The sequence below is a fragment of the Meles meles genome, chromosome 19 (assembly GCF_922984935.1).
Source record: "Meles meles chromosome 19, mMelMel3.1 paternal haplotype, whole genome shotgun sequence".
Taxonomy (NCBI): Eukaryota; Metazoa; Chordata; class Mammalia; order Carnivora; family Mustelidae; genus Meles; species Meles meles.
Window position 1 is genome coordinate 49770540 of NC_060084.1, and position 16384 is coordinate 49786923.

General features: G+C 61.2%; 1 protein-coding gene across 3 annotated transcripts in view; it reads right to left on the bottom strand.

Moving 5' to 3' along the window:
* STRN4 (striatin 4) overlaps positions 1–16384 on the bottom strand; it is a 25849-nt gene continuing 9465 nt past the window's right edge. For 2 of the 3 annotated variants that reach the window (XM_045989174.1, XM_045989176.1), the window contains 15 exons: positions 16057–16135; positions 14109–14306; positions 11933–12074; positions 8601–8760; positions 7892–8005; positions 7432–7547; positions 5649–5824; positions 5517–5564; positions 5063–5184; positions 3799–3966; positions 3491–3631; positions 2953–3051; positions 2724–2810; positions 1188–1422; positions 1–932 (listed from right to left, as the gene is read on the bottom strand). In XM_045989174.1, the coding sequence (XP_045845130.1) occupies positions 1253–1422; positions 2724–2810; positions 2953–3051; positions 3491–3631; positions 3799–3966; positions 5063–5184; positions 5517–5564; positions 5649–5824; positions 7432–7547; positions 7892–8005; positions 8601–8760; positions 11933–12074; positions 14109–14306; positions 16057–16135 (1820 nt within the window). In that variant the 3' untranslated portion in view covers positions 1–932; positions 1188–1252. The remainder of the gene's footprint in view (positions 933–1187; positions 1423–2723; positions 2811–2952; positions 3052–3490; positions 3632–3798; positions 3967–5062; positions 5185–5516; positions 5565–5648; positions 5825–7431; positions 7548–7891; positions 8006–8600; positions 8761–11932; positions 12075–14108; positions 14307–16056; positions 16136–16384) is intronic. The other variant, XM_045989175.1, reaches the window with a different exon arrangement.

Here is a 16384-nt window from a genome sequence, read left to right on the forward strand (position 1 = left end):
ACATCCAAGTCCGGGGGTGGGGGATGCGGGCTTATAAACAGGAACCTGGAAGGGGGCCCGAGGGCCGGGTGGAACCCAAAAGAGAGAGTGAAATAAATAGAGGAAGAGAGTGGAGGGCCAGGAGAGGAGACACAGACTATCACACAGTGATAACGACGTGGGGGTGGGGGGCAGGGCTCCATTAACATCCCATTTATTTATACAGATATACAGGGAGTTGTGGGGGACCCAGAGGGCCCCCTCCAGCCTCCATGCCCCAAGGAGGGGCAAGAGAAGGCCATCTGTCCCCATGGGTGACCCCATGAGGGCTGGGGGGCTGCCCCTGGAAGAGTGCTGGGAGCGGTGCGGGAGGTAGGGGTAGGTGCCTCCCCCGAGGGCATCACCTATTCCCCAGGCAGTTACTGGCCCTGGAGGCGCTGGGTAGTGTCTGGAAAGCTGTGTTGAGGGTACTGGAGGGGAGGGTGGGAGACTGGGCTTCTGGGGTGGGCCAGGCCAGGCACTCCCCCCCAAGGACAGCCCAGGGTGCAGCCAGCTCCATGGCTTCCCCCGGGACCCAGAGTAGGGGCGCCTGGGGCTCCTTCAAGCACAGCTCCCACTCAGGTCTGGGAAGATGGAGAAGGGGGGTCGGAGGTTCAAAGAGAGAACCTGGCACCTTCTGGCGTCTTGGAAAAGCTGATCCCCCAGGACACTCGGCCCTGGCTGTGCTGCACCCGAGACAGCAGCTCTGACACCAGGACTGGGCATCAGGGCACAGAGAGGAAACTCCCTGAGGCCATCCTGGAGGGGGATTCCTAAAGGAGGCTGCTCCGCAGGCTGGATGCTTGGGGAAGGACAGGCCGTGGGGGACGGCCTCCTGGGCAAAGGGCCGTTAGCACCACCAGGTTCCCAGGTAGGTGGGAAGAGGCCGGGCCTCCAGGGAGGCTGGGAGTCACCTGAGGTAGAGAGAAGGCAGGCAGGCTGGAGCGGGATGCCCCAGGTACCAAAGCTCAGGCCGCCTTGGCTATCCCCCGCGATGCCCAGGGGCTGCTACTTCAATGATTCGCACAAGGTGCCTCAGCCACCACCCTGGGACACGGCCCCCTCTAGAAAGGCCAAGCGAAGGGGCACGTGTGAGGTCCCGCTTGGGGTGAGGAGGCGGGGGGTTTCTACCCTCCCAGGCTGAGCCTCCCTCCTGTCCGGCCCCTCACCTCAGCGCCACCTGCCCGGCCCCCTCCCCAGCCAGCACAGCGGCCAGGGCAGAGCCAGGCGGGCATCACACGAAGACCTTGGCCAGGGCGTCGGCGCCGGCGCTGGCGATGAGGGCCTTGCTGGGGTGGCAGGCGACAGCATGGATGGCCTCCTCATGCTTCTTGCGGTGGGCCGTGATCTCCTGCACGCACGTTTTGTTGTCCAGGCTCCACAGGCGCAGGGAACAGTCGTGGCCTGCACAGGTGCAGGAGCAGAAAGGGCTGTCCCCCAGCACGCACTCGGGCTCCTCTGACCCTCGGCCTCTGGACGGGCCAGCCTCGGCGCTGGGCAAGGGCGCCAGCCTCTTCTCCAGCCATCTTTGGCTGCCCAGCCCGCCATGCACCCATCTGGCTGCCGACTATTCACTGAGCACCTGTGTACTGAGCCCGAGGGGGCACAGTGAACATACTAGGCCAACCAGGCCAAGCTCCCCGCCCCAGGGCTGCTGACATGCCGGTGTGACAGGAAGGAAACAAGACAGCAGAACGAATCCTGTAGGGGGTCAGCAGCGCTGTGGGCCCTGGTCAGTGTGGACAGAATGGCCATGGGGGTATTGGGAGGAAGAGCCTGGGAGGCGGCAGCGTGGGCCAAGGGAAGGTTCTGAGGACTGGTGAGAGGTGGATACGGCTGGAGCAGCCCAAGCAGGAGCACTGGGCCAGCGGGGGGGTGGTGGGGTGGTGGTCAGAGAGTAGGGAGCAGACAGGACTGGGCCTTGATGCACGAGCTATCTACGGACATGGACTGACTCAGGCGTTAGAAAGATCGGGCCAGCTGTGGCGGAGGCCGGCTCTATTTGTCCCTCACAGCGGGGCCCTGGGTCTTGTCCAAAAGCTTCTCCTTCCTGGACTCGATCTCACTGACCACCCCCTCTACCATCAGCTGCGACTATCATAGGGTGGATGGAGAACAGGATGCAATGGGTCCCCAACCGGTGTGCTCACTTGTCACCTCCCACAGGCTCTGCCGGCGGGAACCAGAGGCAAGTGGCAGGAGGCCCCTTCCGCATGGCTTCCCTGATGAGCCGTGCACAACCTTTAGCTCCCTGGGCAGCTACGGCCCCTTCTCCATCTGCCCACGTGCCACCCCATCCTTCTGGAGCCCGGCTGCACAGGAGCTGGGCTTCTGTGCCCGCATCCACACAGAGCATGTGCTGCCGAACGCTAAGGACCCCATGAGGACTGAGACTCAGACCCCAACTTCACTCCTGTACCCAAGCCACTACGCTGTGACCAAAGTCTGTCCCTTCTGTGAGCCTGTTTCCACTTCTACACAGTAGGCACGACACCCCCACCCGAGAGAGTTAACTGCATGAACCCAGATGCAGGCAAATGCCTCTAGGAGGCTCTGCGCGCAGGATGCCTTGCCGAGAGGGCCCCTGCCCCTGCTCCCCCACCTCAGGGAGCCCTGGAGCACACCCCGTGACCAGTGCCCAAGTCTCCTCCTCTTCCACTCCCACACACCCTCGCTCCTTAGAAGCCCCAAGAGTTCTGACTTACTTCCCGACATCAGGAACACGCCGTTGGGGTCCACGGCGAGGCAGGTGACCGCGTCCAGGTGGGCAACCATGGAGTGCACAGATTTCCCTGGGGAGAGAGAGTGGCAGGTTACTTTTGCTTGCGGCCTTGCCTGGGAAGGCAGAGGCCCAGCTTGGATGCCGAGAGCCTGCCACGTGGGCAGTCCCCCCAGGAGCATGAGGGAGCGGGGTCCGGGAAGGCGGGGCCTCACCTGTCCGGCTGTCCAGGAAGCGGATGCCTCTGTCATCGTGGGCGGTGATGGTGAGGGGCTGGTTCGGGTGACTCACCACCTGGTTGATCTGGGTTGGGCCTAGAAGGCAAGGAGGAGGGAAGAACATGGGGGAAATCAGGGAGACCAGGACAAAGACAAGAGGAGAACCACGGTCCCACAGTCCTGTCCCCACCCAGTGCTCTCCTGCTTGGGAGCACAGTGCTTCATCTGTAAGACAGGCACCACGCCCTGCCAGCGGTGGCACAGGACAGGGAACAGCCACCCACACAGGCCATCCACTCCTCCAAGATGCCTGATGGGTGAATCCCTGATGATCTCTCTTCCCTTGGCCTTCCCGGGAGCCCCATGCTGGCCACAGCAGTGGCGGCGGGGGCTTTTCTCCTTCCCACCCAGATCCCCCGAGGCGGGTATAGAAACTGTCCTCTGCTCATTGGATGTCGGGTCACCAAAGCCACAGGAAGGACTGAGGCCTTGGAGGCACTCAGATACCAGCCCCAGGCCCTGGGGCCCCTCTTACCGCTGCTCCCCCGGGATTCCAGCGAGAGGAGGGCACTGCCAGCCTCCAAGTCATACAAGACGGTGTCGCCAGAGCGGAAGGATGCCACAATGTGGGCAGGTTCGGTGCTGGTGAAGGCCACTGAGGTGGGGATCCCATGATCTGAGGACAGAGGAAAGGGAAGGCTGCTTAACAGACCTGGTCCTGCCCCGGGGCTGCAGGACAGGACTTGGGAAGCCTGCGCCCTCATGCTCCTGTTGGGGCCTCCAACTCTACAAAGCTCCTCCGTGAGGTGTTGGCATCCCTCCAGGCCTGTTCCCCCCACTCACCGCTGGCTGTGAGGAAGGTACAGAGGCAGGCTGGGCTGCTGCTGGGATCCCAGATACGGATGGTGCCGTCGGCAGAACAGGAGGCCAGGCGCTGGGAGGCGGGACTGAAGGCTAGGCCCCATACAGCGTCCCCATGGCCCTCCAGAACATGGCTCAGCACGCTCGGGTCTAGTCGCACCGAAGGGAGGATACAGGCCGTGTCAGGGCCGCCAGCCCCAACCTAACCAGCTCTAGAGCACAACTCTACTGAGAACCAGGCGGCTGGGCTGGGGCCCCCCCATTTACCCAGCTTCATCCCCAGCTTCCTCATGGCCTCAGAGCTGTCACCACAGGAACCCGCCCAGCTAGCTGCTCACACTCTGACCACTGGCGCTTCTGGGAAAATCTCAGGGCTCCAAAGGCAACCCAGAATGGAAGCTCAGAGGGCAGGGATGCCCCTTGTTTGTTGCCAACCCCACAGGACCCACAAAACAGGTGCTTGGTATGTGATTCTTAGTTAAGGGGAGAAGGGACAATGGTGGCTCTGTAGTCCCCAGACCCTTTGCAGTCTGGGCCCTGAGTTGGCCCTGCCATGCTCCTTGCAGCCCTCCCCACCCCCCCGACTTCCCCCCTACCTCAGGCACAAGCCCCGACTCCCTGGTCACTCAAGTCCACACAGGCCGCTCTGCTCAGGCCCTGCCGACCCCCAGTGTGGGGCAGCTTGCCTGGCCCAGAGCGCATACTCCCTGGGACTGATCCCGGACCTTTCACAGGGTGGGGACCGTTCTTGGGGAAAACAGCGTGACTCTCAAGGGAAGATACAGACCTTTAAACTCCACCTGACAAAATGCCACACAGCCATGCATGTCATCAAAAGAGTTATCGAAAGAAATGTCACCAGGGATGGGACAGACACCGAACAGAAGCGAGCGTGGTCGCTTCTGCACTTAGCTGTTAAAGGTGTACCAAGGATCGAGCAGACTCCCTACAGCCCCGCCCAACTAACTTCCCCTCTCCCTGCTCGACTTCTCACTGCCACCTCCCTGTGCTCAGCCCCCAGAAGGCACCTCCAGAGCCCGCCGCGCATGGGCTGGGTAGCTCACCCCTCAGACCCCCTGCGAGGCAGTGCCCCAGGACAACCCCTTCCTGCCTCAGCCTGTCTGACCCCCATCACAAGCTGACCACTCTGCTCCATGCTCCCCCGGGTCAGGCCCGGGGGATGCTGAAGGAATGCAGGGGCTCCCATGGACATAATGAGCAGGTGGGTGGAGGGAGCTGTCCTCACCGTAGCCATCGTAGGGGTCCATGTTGAGGTCTGGAATCTTCCAGCTGTGGATGCGGGCATCCGCCCCCCCACTGTAGCAGCACTCACTGTTGCTGCCCATGGCTACTGCCAACACGGGGCCCCTGCAGGATGCACGGGTGGTGGAGGGGCGATGAAACACTCAATCTCACCCCTCCCCAGGCCCCCTGCACAGGACCTTCAAGCCCTATGCCAGATTTTTCAAGGATGGCCAAAAGGAATTCAGCATCTGGGGCTCTGGTTGTGCTCCCCCCCAGGCCTGCCCTCCCCCACCTCCTCATGCCCATTTCCAACTCCAAAGGCCAGGCTGAGAACCAGCTACGGGGCACCTCGGTCTGCAGAGCACCAGGAGCAATGGGGTGCGTGTGCAGAGAGCCCCCCTAAGGTAGCAGTGGGCGGGCCAGGGCCCAGACTCCCTTCAGGGGCACTGCCTTACCTGTGAGCCCGGAAGGCGTGGATAGGTTCCACATCGAGTGCAGCGTTCCTGGGGGAGGAAGTCCAACATCACCAAGAGCCCCTCTTCACGCTGAACCCAGATCCCCCTCCCAGCCCATGGTTGCGCCCTCACTTCTTGGCCGTGACAGCCTTCTGCAGGTTCCACAGCTTGAGCGTGCCGTCCTCGGAGGCGGTGAGCAAGGCGGACTGGCTGTGGTGGAAAGCCAGGGAGCGCACGCCGTCGTAGTGTGAGCGGAGAGTGAATTTGGGGTTCCACGTTTTCTTAAAGGCATCTTTGCTGTCAGAGAGCTGGGGTGGGGGGAAGCTGCCTCAGTGTCCCTGCATTCCCACGGACACTGACTGGCATCCAGGATGTCAAATCACCCAGACCCCCGTGGAGCTCCCCCAACTAGCCTCCAGCCCCGGATTCCCCGCCTGCAGCCCCCCTCGCTCGCTGAGTCCTACAGTGTGCGGGCACGAGCTGCCTTCGGGGCAGAGAGTCGATTCAGAGGAGGCTTGGGGAAGACTGTCAGATCGCCCCACAGTGCCCAGGACTGAGAACTCTGAGCAGCGCTAGCAATTAAAAATGGACTGGGAAGAGGTGCCCAAGCAGCCTGGCTGGTTCTGCGGCCGTCAGTGAGGCTTTCCTAAGAAGACACCAAAGGAGCAGGCCTTAACCAGATCAGGCGAGGGGACTGAGAAGGACACTGCGTGTGCCAAGTCCCCACAGCTGCCAGAGCGGGCCTGGAGCCTGAGAGGAGGCCCGGGTTACAGAGAGCAAGGGAGACAGTGGCAGGAGCTGAGGCCGGGGCTGCGTTCGGGAACCTGCATCTCACCCCGAGGGAAACGGGGGGCCTAGGAGGGTTTAGAGCAGGGACAACACACGGACCGGGGAAGATGTGGGTGGCTGCAGGGAGGCTAAGGGGTCGAGAAAAGCCTCTCAGGGAAAGAGCACATGCTGGGGAGTAGAAATGGGGACAGGTCCACACAGTGGGAGGAGACTGGGGGCAGAATCAGTGACCTGTGGGGGAGGGGGGTGTGCGTGTGCCAGAGACACTGCCCAGGCCCTGATGGACAGTGGTGGCACTCTCTGGGGGGAACCCAGGGGCAACCAGCTGGCAAAGATGACGAGCACACTGTCAGGAAAGACTCGGTGTCCTGCCCCAACATGGGGTTCACACCTGGCCAACCCCTTCACGTGGACTCCACCTCCGCCGTCACCAAGTCTCCGCTGCTGTGCGGGTATGCCCTCACGGGCACACCCCTGCTCAAACACACACCCTGGAAGTCCGCCTTCCCAGCATCCCACAGCCGTTCCCCAACCTTGCTGGGGTCACCAAGCACTAGAGATCCGGCTAAGGGCTGTGGCGGCTGTTCTGCCTTGGGGAACCGCACATGCGCACCTGACTCAGAGACTCCCGGATGGCCAGAGGGTGCTGGGCTCCGAACACTTGGCCCTGACACCTCCTCCCACCCTGACCCTTCTGCCCACCGGCCCCGCTCGCTCCTGCTCTTGCGGTTTCTGGTGGCACAAGTCAGCTCAGTGCCCACCTCCCAGACCATCCTCCCTGTGCTGTGTCACCCCACAGCCCCCTTCCTCAGATGCTGCCCCCTCACCCTGCACTGAGCCCGTGGGGGGCCTGGACGCAAGACGCACGTAAGCCGCGGTGGAAGGGTGCAGCGCCTACGGGAGCCGGGCATCAGGTCCCGCACCTCAGGAACCCCCTCAAGCCCTGCGCCCCCGGCCATGTCCGCAGCTCCTGGTAAACCAGGGCGAGCTGCCCAGTGACCTCACAGCATCCTCCCATAAGGGGGCCAAGCGCAGGCAGGGCACCCAGTCAGAGCTCAGCGAGAGCAGGCACGGTGTGGGACGCCCAGTGAGGACCCGTGGCGGGGGGGGCACCCCAAGAACTTACATCACAGCTGAGGTCGTTGTCGTTGGTAACGGTGAGATCTGCCAAGTCCCCCAGGCTCACCTCCCCGCCCCCGATAGTGTCCATGATGAAAACGTCTGAGGAGAAGCCAAAGGAACCTGGTAGGGGTAGGGGAGGGAGGGGGCAGAGAGGGGCAGGGAGAGAGAGAGAAAGACAGAGAGAGGCAGAGAGGGAGATAAGCAAGGAGACAGAAAGAGAGACAGGGAGAGCACAAGATCAAGAATCACAGCTGGAAAGAAAGAGACAGGGAGAGACAGACGGACAGACAGGGCAGGACAGACGAGAAGAGGGAGACAGACAGACAGACGAACTTTTGCGACAGGGAGGCTGCAGACTAGAGGCCAGGCTCTGACCCTGAGGCCACAGAAGCTCTGGGCTTAGCTCTGCAGCCCCCCTCTGCTGTGGGCCCCAGGGGACTGGACTGTGGGGAGGGGCCTCTTACCTTCGTGTGGCCGGGGCTGGGGTGTGCCAGGAGGGGGACCAGTCACTTTAGGAGGCAGCCCATCCACATCCCGAAGGTCGGCCAAAATGCCCTGAAGTTTGACCCGCCGGCTTTCTGGGGGAACAAAAGCACAGGGCTGGAGTTGCCCACCAGCTCAGCCAGCCACCAGCCTCCCCTCCTGCAAATGTGGGGCGGCCAGGAAGGGCTAGCCCCACAGAGGGCTCAAGGTGGGAGTGGGGGATGGGCGGAGACGACAGACTGAGCTGGGGCCGTTATCAGTCCCAGCCTGGCAGGAGCCTCAAGTCCCTAGCCATCCTACGTGACCACTGAGGGCCTTGCAGCTCAGAGTCATGGGGCGGGAGGAAGGTGCGGCCCTGCCCTGTCTGCCTCTCCCCACCGGGCCCTCATCCTCTTCCTCCCTGCGGGCCACCAAGGGCCAGCCGCTCTCGGGGCGGGGGGGGGGGGTGAGGGGGGGGGCTGGAGGCCCCACTCCAGGAAGAGCTGGGCTGCTGCACCCCTGCAGGGATTTTCCAGGGAAGGGGTGAGGGCCTGGCCACCACGGTCTGGGCCTCCTGCTCTCCTGGGCCACCCTCCTCTCAGGAAGCGTATCCGTCCGGTGGAGACTCTGGGGCAGGAAGCAGCTGCCGGGGGCTGCGTGCGCCCCTACCTCACCCGGTGAGGAAGACTGGCCAGGAAACCCGCTGCTTACCCAGCTCGTGGTGGGTCCCCTCTCCAGCGCACCGTCGAGGGTCCGGGGAGCCCTCTCCCTCCTCTCCTGAGCCCAAGAAATCGAACTCATTGATGGCATCTTCAGAGTCATCCTCCTCATCCTCGTCCTCCATCTCGGGCACCAGGGCCTTGGAGGGCAGCTGTGCATGGAAAAAGCCAGACAGGTCAGGGGGCTCTGGCCGGGAGCCTGAGCCCACCGGGTCTCCAGGGCAGAGAAGCCAGGGCTCCCGGCCTTGGCTTCGCCCTGCTCAGAAGCGTCCTGCACCCAGGGGCGGCCCCGCTTCCCTTCTCTCAGCAGGGCCCCCCTCAGTACACTTGGGCCGCTGTGCTCCCCCTGCTGGGAGCCTTCAGAGGCGGCTCCTTACCAGCCCCAGGGCACTGCCAGCCCCCCAGCCCCCCAGCAGGGCTTTGCACACCTCTTCCCCTCATAGCCACCTCTGCCTCCACGTGTGACCCCCTCCCAGGACCCTCCTCCTGGCTTCTGCCTGCTCTTCCCGCCTCCCTCCCTGCCGCCACCCTGAACCCTCAGCACCGGTACTTCTCAGGGAAAACGAGTCGATACAGCCTGTTTGGGGGCAGAGGAGCAAGGTGTATCTAAGTATGTGCATGGAGGCGCACAATTCAAGTGGCAATGTCTAGACACCGGGACGAACGGCGGCGCCAGCCTGTGTTATCTGGCGCGCGGGGCAGGTGTCGCCCGTGACTGGAGCACACTGCGGACAGCGACCCTTACTGCACGTGTCTGGAGCAGACAGGCCAAGCAGTGAGGTCCCTGGCCTCAGGTCTCCAGTCCGAGCCGGCCGGGACCCACACACGCTAAGGCAGCTCTGGACTGCGAGCCTACCAAGGGTTCTCCGAACCTCTACCAAGGTTCTCCTCAGAACACCCTCGGCTCAAGCTTTGTTTTCTCACGTGACAAGCGTGCTACTTCTGGAACGGGAGAAGACAGCACGGCTGCCCCATCCTGAGAAGCAGGCTGCTGGGGCCGGTAAGCGCTGGAGGCCCTACCCACCAGGCTTAAAGCAGCACGAGGAACCCATCTCCCGTGTGCCTCGATGCGTGCACTGGGACCCCCGCTCAGACTTGGGGTTTTGGGGAGGCGTGGCACCCACACTTCCCCGCATGGATGCCTTTCACGCAGAGCCTTCCACAGTGACATGTTCCGCCTGATGTTGCCACATCGTACACAAAGTGCCACCCAGGAGCTGTGTGCTTGGAACCTCAGAGGCTGCAGAAAATGGCTTAAGGGAACCCCAGAATTCTCACTAACAGTTTTGATTGTGGACTTCTGCTTCAAGTGTTGGCTTACGAACACACCCCGTCCCTGCACTGGGGCTCTGACCACCCCTGCCTCAAACGCCGCCTCTTCCAGGGAAGCCTGTCCCTCCTCAGCGTTCCCTGACTGGACCAAGGCCCGGGCACCCCCAGGACCAGCCACACTCAGACCACAAGCTCCTCGAGGTGCGGCTCACCCTCCCACAGGCTCAGCAGTCCAAGTCGCGACTAGAGTCAAAACCACTCAGGCATCCAGAGGCCAGCCTCTGGCCTGTGTGGGAGGACAGGAGGGACAGGACACGGTGACCTGTCCTTCCTTCCCCGTGGAAGACCTGGGGTCCAGGTTCAGCTAGCATGCCCGGAGAGGCAGTGGGGGCGTCCGGCTCAAGAGGAGCATGGCGGCGTAACAGGTATCCTCCCGAGTCCACGAGAGAGGGTTCCCGAGTAACCCTGTTCTGCCCGCTGTGCCGGACTCAGCTCACACCGCCATCACTGAGCACTCGGTGCGGCCAGCCCCAGTGTAGCCAAGGGCTTTCTGGGCACGAGTTCATGTTAATTAAATCCTCAATGACCCAGAGGCAGGGATTCCGAAACTGCAGCTAAGACAGAATCACGTGCCCAAAGGGACACAGCCAGGCCAATGGCCACTCTCGCAGGCCTTTGCAATCAGCCTGGTCACTGCAGGTCTGCGGGTGAGAGGGAGCCTGGGGCGGCTCGGGACCCCTGCACAATAAGCCACCCCACTGGGCCTGCGGGACAAGAACGGTGACAGACAAAGGCCTAAGGGAGCACGGAAAGCCAGCGATCATCTCCACTGGGAGGAGCAGAGAGGAGCGGGCAGGCTTCCCAGAGGAGGATGAGGTAAGGGCTGAGAAAGAAGTGAAAATCCCAACAGGGGCGGGAAGGAGCAGAACAGGGGTAGAGGCTCAGACTCAGCGCCATCCCGACTTTCCCATAACCCAGCTCTAGCATGCTGGCTTTGTGTGTTCCCTGAGCACCCACGCCAGGCAGGACCCTGCGCTTAGCCATACTGGGGACACTGGAGACAGGGCTGGTCCCACACAGCCATGGAGCACCAGGAAGGGTGGACCCAGAGTCGTCTGGGTCCAGGTGGCTTCAAACCTGCCGAGGGAAGGGGAGGAAGGGCAGGTGACAGGTCAGAGAAGGCTGCCTGGAGGAGGGGTGTGCTACGGTGAGGCTGAAGGAGGCAGGCAGGGGTTCTGATGGGAAGGCCAACACAGGCTCCCTGCATGGGCATGCCGCTGGCCACAAGATCCCCCAAGCCAGGGACTGGACCTCTGTCTCCACGTTGCTGCTGCTGGCTCAGGGCTAGACCCACAAAGGCCCAAACTGACGCTTATCAGCCAGAGCAGCCTAGGCCATGCCTCAGGGTAGTGGCACCGAACAGCAGGAACACGGTGGCTCAGGAAGCTGAGAAGCAGGGGTGAAGCGCGGTGGAAGCCATTACCGTGAAGCCACGCTGAGATCTGGACTCTACCCTGCAGGGTGGCCCTGGGCTGAGGTCCTGACACAAGAGCAGACTGGACACTCGCGCCTACAAAGTCCCCATGGGACCCCCCAACCTGGCCCCAGACTGAACCCAGGGCCCCGCCACATGCATTCTGGGTGCTGGGGAGAGAAGAGCAAGGAAATGCCCCAGTTGCTGCCTGGCAGAGCTCACGGTCTACTGAGGGAGAAGACAGAGAGCCACAGCCACACCAACAATATCTCAGTGCGACAGTGATGAGGCTAGGCCGAGGGAGTGCGCTGCGAGAGGGCAGCGCATGGCCAGCCCAGGCTGGAGGGTCCAGGCCTCTGGGGAATGTGTGAGCTGAAGGGAGGACGGGAGAAGACGGGAGTGGGGGGGGAGAGGCGGGCCCTGACACAGCATTGAGGCAGGGGCTTGGCCAAGAGGGGCCGGGGACCCTGGGAAGGTACAGGGTCAGGCCACACACAGACCGCAAACGTGAAGGGAGCCCCGAGAGCACCCACAGGATCAACTCTGTGCCCCCGGAGGGCGGAGGAGAGGGGGTGCACCTTCACGCGCGGCTTCCTGGGCTGCGTGCCGTCCAGCTCATCATCCTCGTCGCTGTCCTCATCCTCGCAGTTCTGCAGGAAGGGGATCTGCTCCAGCACCGAGCCACTCAGGCGCTCTTTGCCATCTTTGCTGGCTGCATTCCTGCCCACAACATGGGGGCAGAGAGGGGCATTAGTCCCACTAGGTGACAAAGTTCAGATGGGAGGGTGCCGAGGGGCCATGGCCAGAACCTGGACTCCACTCTCAAGAGAGCTGAGCCCACCGTGACCCCACAGGAGCCTGGACCCCAATCACACAGGGGGCACCGGTCCCAGCCTCCTCCTGAACACACTCACCCCGACCGTAACATCCTCGCTCGGACCCCACACCGGGCCCCTCCTCCCTGGGTTCTGAGGCCTGGAGCACAAGCCCCCACCGGACCATGCATCCGCGGGCATGTGCTGAGCCAGTGCTGAGTCAGGAGAGCAGCCGAGAAAGCACCACTGACTCGACAGCCCGCTTTCCCACGGCCCGGGCAAACCCCGGTGCAGGTCAGGCAAGTGGCAGACACGCCCGGCGGGAAAGAGGAACCGGTCACTTTGCAAATGCTTGCGCCCCTACTGCCAGCCTCACCGTCAATGAGCCTGTCCCCTCCTGACTGACAGATGGCCTCCCGTTTTCACTCCTGGCTGACTGTCCAATGCCTCCAACCATATGACAAATTAGCAAAGGACCTATCTGCCAAACCTGAGTCCAGGGTAGAAACGCAGGTGGAATTTGAAGTTCAGATAAATGAAACATCTTCCTTTCTAGCCGCTAGGCCGGTCCTCTAGAGAGAGGGTTCTTGCCAACTGCTCACGGTCACTGCTCGGAGGACGGATCCCTCCGGCATTCCCTCCCTGGCCACCGTGCACACAGCCTCCTGGCAGAGAACGTCAGCTCGGGTCCCCCCTGCTCCCCAACCCTGGCTGTGTCTGCTCAGCCTCCTGTGCTTTGCCTCCAGCTTTCAGATCCCACCTGCACGCTGGTGAACTGGAGGGGAGTTCGGACTGCAGTGCCCCCCGGCCGAGCTCCAGGCTGGCTGCTCATCACTCATCCTGGGGGCGACCCAGGGCAACCCAGCACTGCAAACTCCACCTGCCCCGGACGGCTCCCTTGCCATTCTTTCCACTCCTCACCCTCCCCACTGTAATCAACGGCACTCCTGTTGCTTGGACCAAACCCCAGAGCCACCCCCTCGCTTCCTTCCTCTCCCCCACATCCATTTCTTTAAAAAGCAGACCCGCGGAGAGGCTGGCCACTCCTCACCCTCTCCGCCGCTCGCATCCACCATGTCTCGCAGGCACAGGAGGCTCCCGATCTGGCCCCAGGGTCCCTCCTTCTCAAAGCCGACCAGCACATCGGACTGTGTCACACCCCTGCTCAAAACCACGGGCTTCCCACAACTCGTAGACTCCAAACTGCCTATCGCGGCCGCTCCAGCCCCATTTGATCTGACTCCCGAGATTTCAGCCTCACCACAGACCACAAGCCCCATGTGCTCACTCGCTGTGGGTTCCTGAACATGCCAAGTGGAACCCTAACAATCATCACTCCTTCTGCCTAGAACATTCTCCTTCTAATACTTGTGTGGCCTCCTCTCCCATTTCCTGTGGTTCTCTGCCCACTGTCACCTCTGTGAAGAATGCCCCCCACCATTGCCCATGGCCCTGTCCTTCTTTCCTTCCAACTTTCCCTGCAGCACTAAACATCAGCAAACGTTAAATGACTTGTGTTGACGAGTAACAACTACGGAGAAGAGAAGGAACCAGGAAAAGTCCCTGGGCAGGCAGCCATGCATTTCGCTCCCCACTGGACCCCAGCGCGCCACCCAGGACGTGTGTGCTGAGACACTCCATGTGCTGAGCAGCGTAAGGCCTGAGCCTCCGGAGGGGGGCTGGGCTGGGCATGAGCTGCGGCATGATATGGGCATGAACACGATGCCAAGGGAAAGGACACGCAGGGGGACCCAGAACAGGATCCAAGGATCCCACAGCAAAGGGACCGAGGGCTCTGGAACAAACCAGCCCACAGTACGCTTCAGGAAGGAAGTGGCCACCGCAGCACCCAGGAGCCCTGCTGACTTTATGACACTGGCCGTCACCAGGAGGAGGGGCCGCAGAGGACCGGACCTGTCAGGGCGCACCAAGCACTCACCTCTTGATCTGCTCTTCAATCTGTTTCACCAGCAGCGACTCCCCACCGCTGAGCCCCCCGGGGCCTGGCGTGGCCCTGGGCCCTCCTTCGCTGGGCTCCACGGCCCCATTGAGCTCCAATGAGCGGCCCAGGAGGGAGCGCACACGTTTGGACCGCATGTCCAGGATGGTGTCCGTGTAGCCCACCTCTTCCAGGTACCTGTAGGGAGACAGAACCAGGGCAGCTCGGGTGTCTCCTGGCTTCTTTAGATCCGATAGGGGCTGAGGCAAACGGGGACAGGCTTTTTGGAGAAGCAACTTAAGACTACACGCCTGTGTTTTAAATAAGCACACCCCAGGCCCCAATGCGTCACTTTCAAGTCTATTTCCAGGGTAAGCCTTTACATACAGGCACAATGCGGTCACACAGATGCTAGTGGGGATGCCGTACGGAAGAGCCAAGACACAGGAGCCACGCTACATGCCCACTGCGGACGACTGTGGCCGCAAATGACTGACGGGGACACGAAGCAGAAAATAAGAGAGGCACAGGGCCAAGATGGGCACAATAAGCAGCTTAACGAAAATCCAAAGTTATGTGAGCCACACAATTCATGTTTGTTTAAAAAACTAAAAAAAAAAAAAAAAAAAAAAGAGTTAACGTGTGTACAAGTACAGGCCACACGCAAACACATATTTGAAACGTGCCCCCCATGAGGCCTGGAAAGATACATACTCGATGCACCAGCAGTGACCTTGGACCTTTGGAATAAGGGATTAGAGACGTAAGAGCGACCTTTACAGTTCACTCTACTTGCTTCTACAAATGAGCGTTTATTACTTTCGCAATTTCAAACAATGGAAGCTAGCTGGGACAGGTCTAAAAGTTACAAATAGGGAAAAAAAAAATTAATTGTGGATATCTGGTCCTTCAGAAGCCTTTTACGTTTACCACGACCTGAGCCCACCCCTCACGGGCAGGAGCACACCTGCCCTCACCTGCTGTGTCATCCCGCGTGCCTGCCTGGGGCCGAGGAGAGGCAGGGAGCATGGTGGTGAAGAGGTTGGGCTCTGAGGGCCGAGTGCCCGAGGTCACATCTCAGACCCCCTCACTTACCAGCTGTGTCATCTCCCGCCAGCACATGCCCTCCCTGCCTTTCTGTGTTAGGGGAATACTGCTGCATGGGAATTTCCACCAGGCATCAATGCGTGTACGCGGCAGAAACAGGCACCCCGGCAAGTGCTGCCTAGTAGAACTGTTTCGTCCTTACGGTTGGCACACACCGTCAGCTAGCAAGCTTCCGGACACCTGGCTTAGGGAAATCGGGGATAGGGACAAATACCTTCCTGGTGCTTGTCACGCTATGGAACCATCTTCAACGCGATGATGTGTGAGCAGTGACTGGCTATGGAAGGTGATGGTCATCCATGGGACAGACGACCCCATAGCTCTTACGATGATGCAACCTAACTAATTTATGTGAAAGGGACGTCCACAGCACTTTGCGAAAACAAGGCAGTAGAAAACACAGAGAAACACGCACCTGCTTTTATAAAACACACACACAGCCCCACCAGAGTCGCCAAAATGTTTACAGGGGCATGAGATTCCTTGGGTGGTGGAATTATGAGTGATTTTCCTTGTATTTCCCTATAACTCTTGCATTCTCTAAAACACACTAATCTCTTTAATAGTAAGACATAACACCTTTTTTAAGTGAGTGGTATCTGGGGTCACTTCCCGAGAGTAGAGAGTCCCCCCCAACCCCACCCCCACCTCCTGCAGCAAGTGTGCCCTCCCTCCCAGGCTGGGCTCCACCCACAGCGTGACCAGCAGGGGTCCCGACAGTCCACTGTCCCACCCCCATGGGGGACAGGAAGGGCCGCAGAGTCTGCAGGCTTATTTCCAGCCAAACATGTCCCTCTCCACCCCAGCTCCCCACCCCAGCACCCCTGTCCTGCGCACTCACTGTCGGAGAAGCTGCCGCCCCTCCTTCCACACCAGTGGGCTGTTCTCCAGGGTGACCGACTCCACGGGGCCATTGGAGACTGCAGAGTGGAGACAAAGGAGGCAGGCTGTCTTCGGGGAGCGCCGGGTACCCATCACCTCCTCCACCTTCCTCCCCTTCAAACCCTCCTCAGTCACTGTCACACATCCTGCTGAGTCCCTTCCTGAGGGCACCTGAGACCTACCCTCACCCCTCCACGCCCTCTACTCTCCTGAGGTCATTCCCCAAACCACCTCCCAGCCTTCCTTCAGATTCCACCTGCTTATGTTACTCTGCCACATGGGAAACT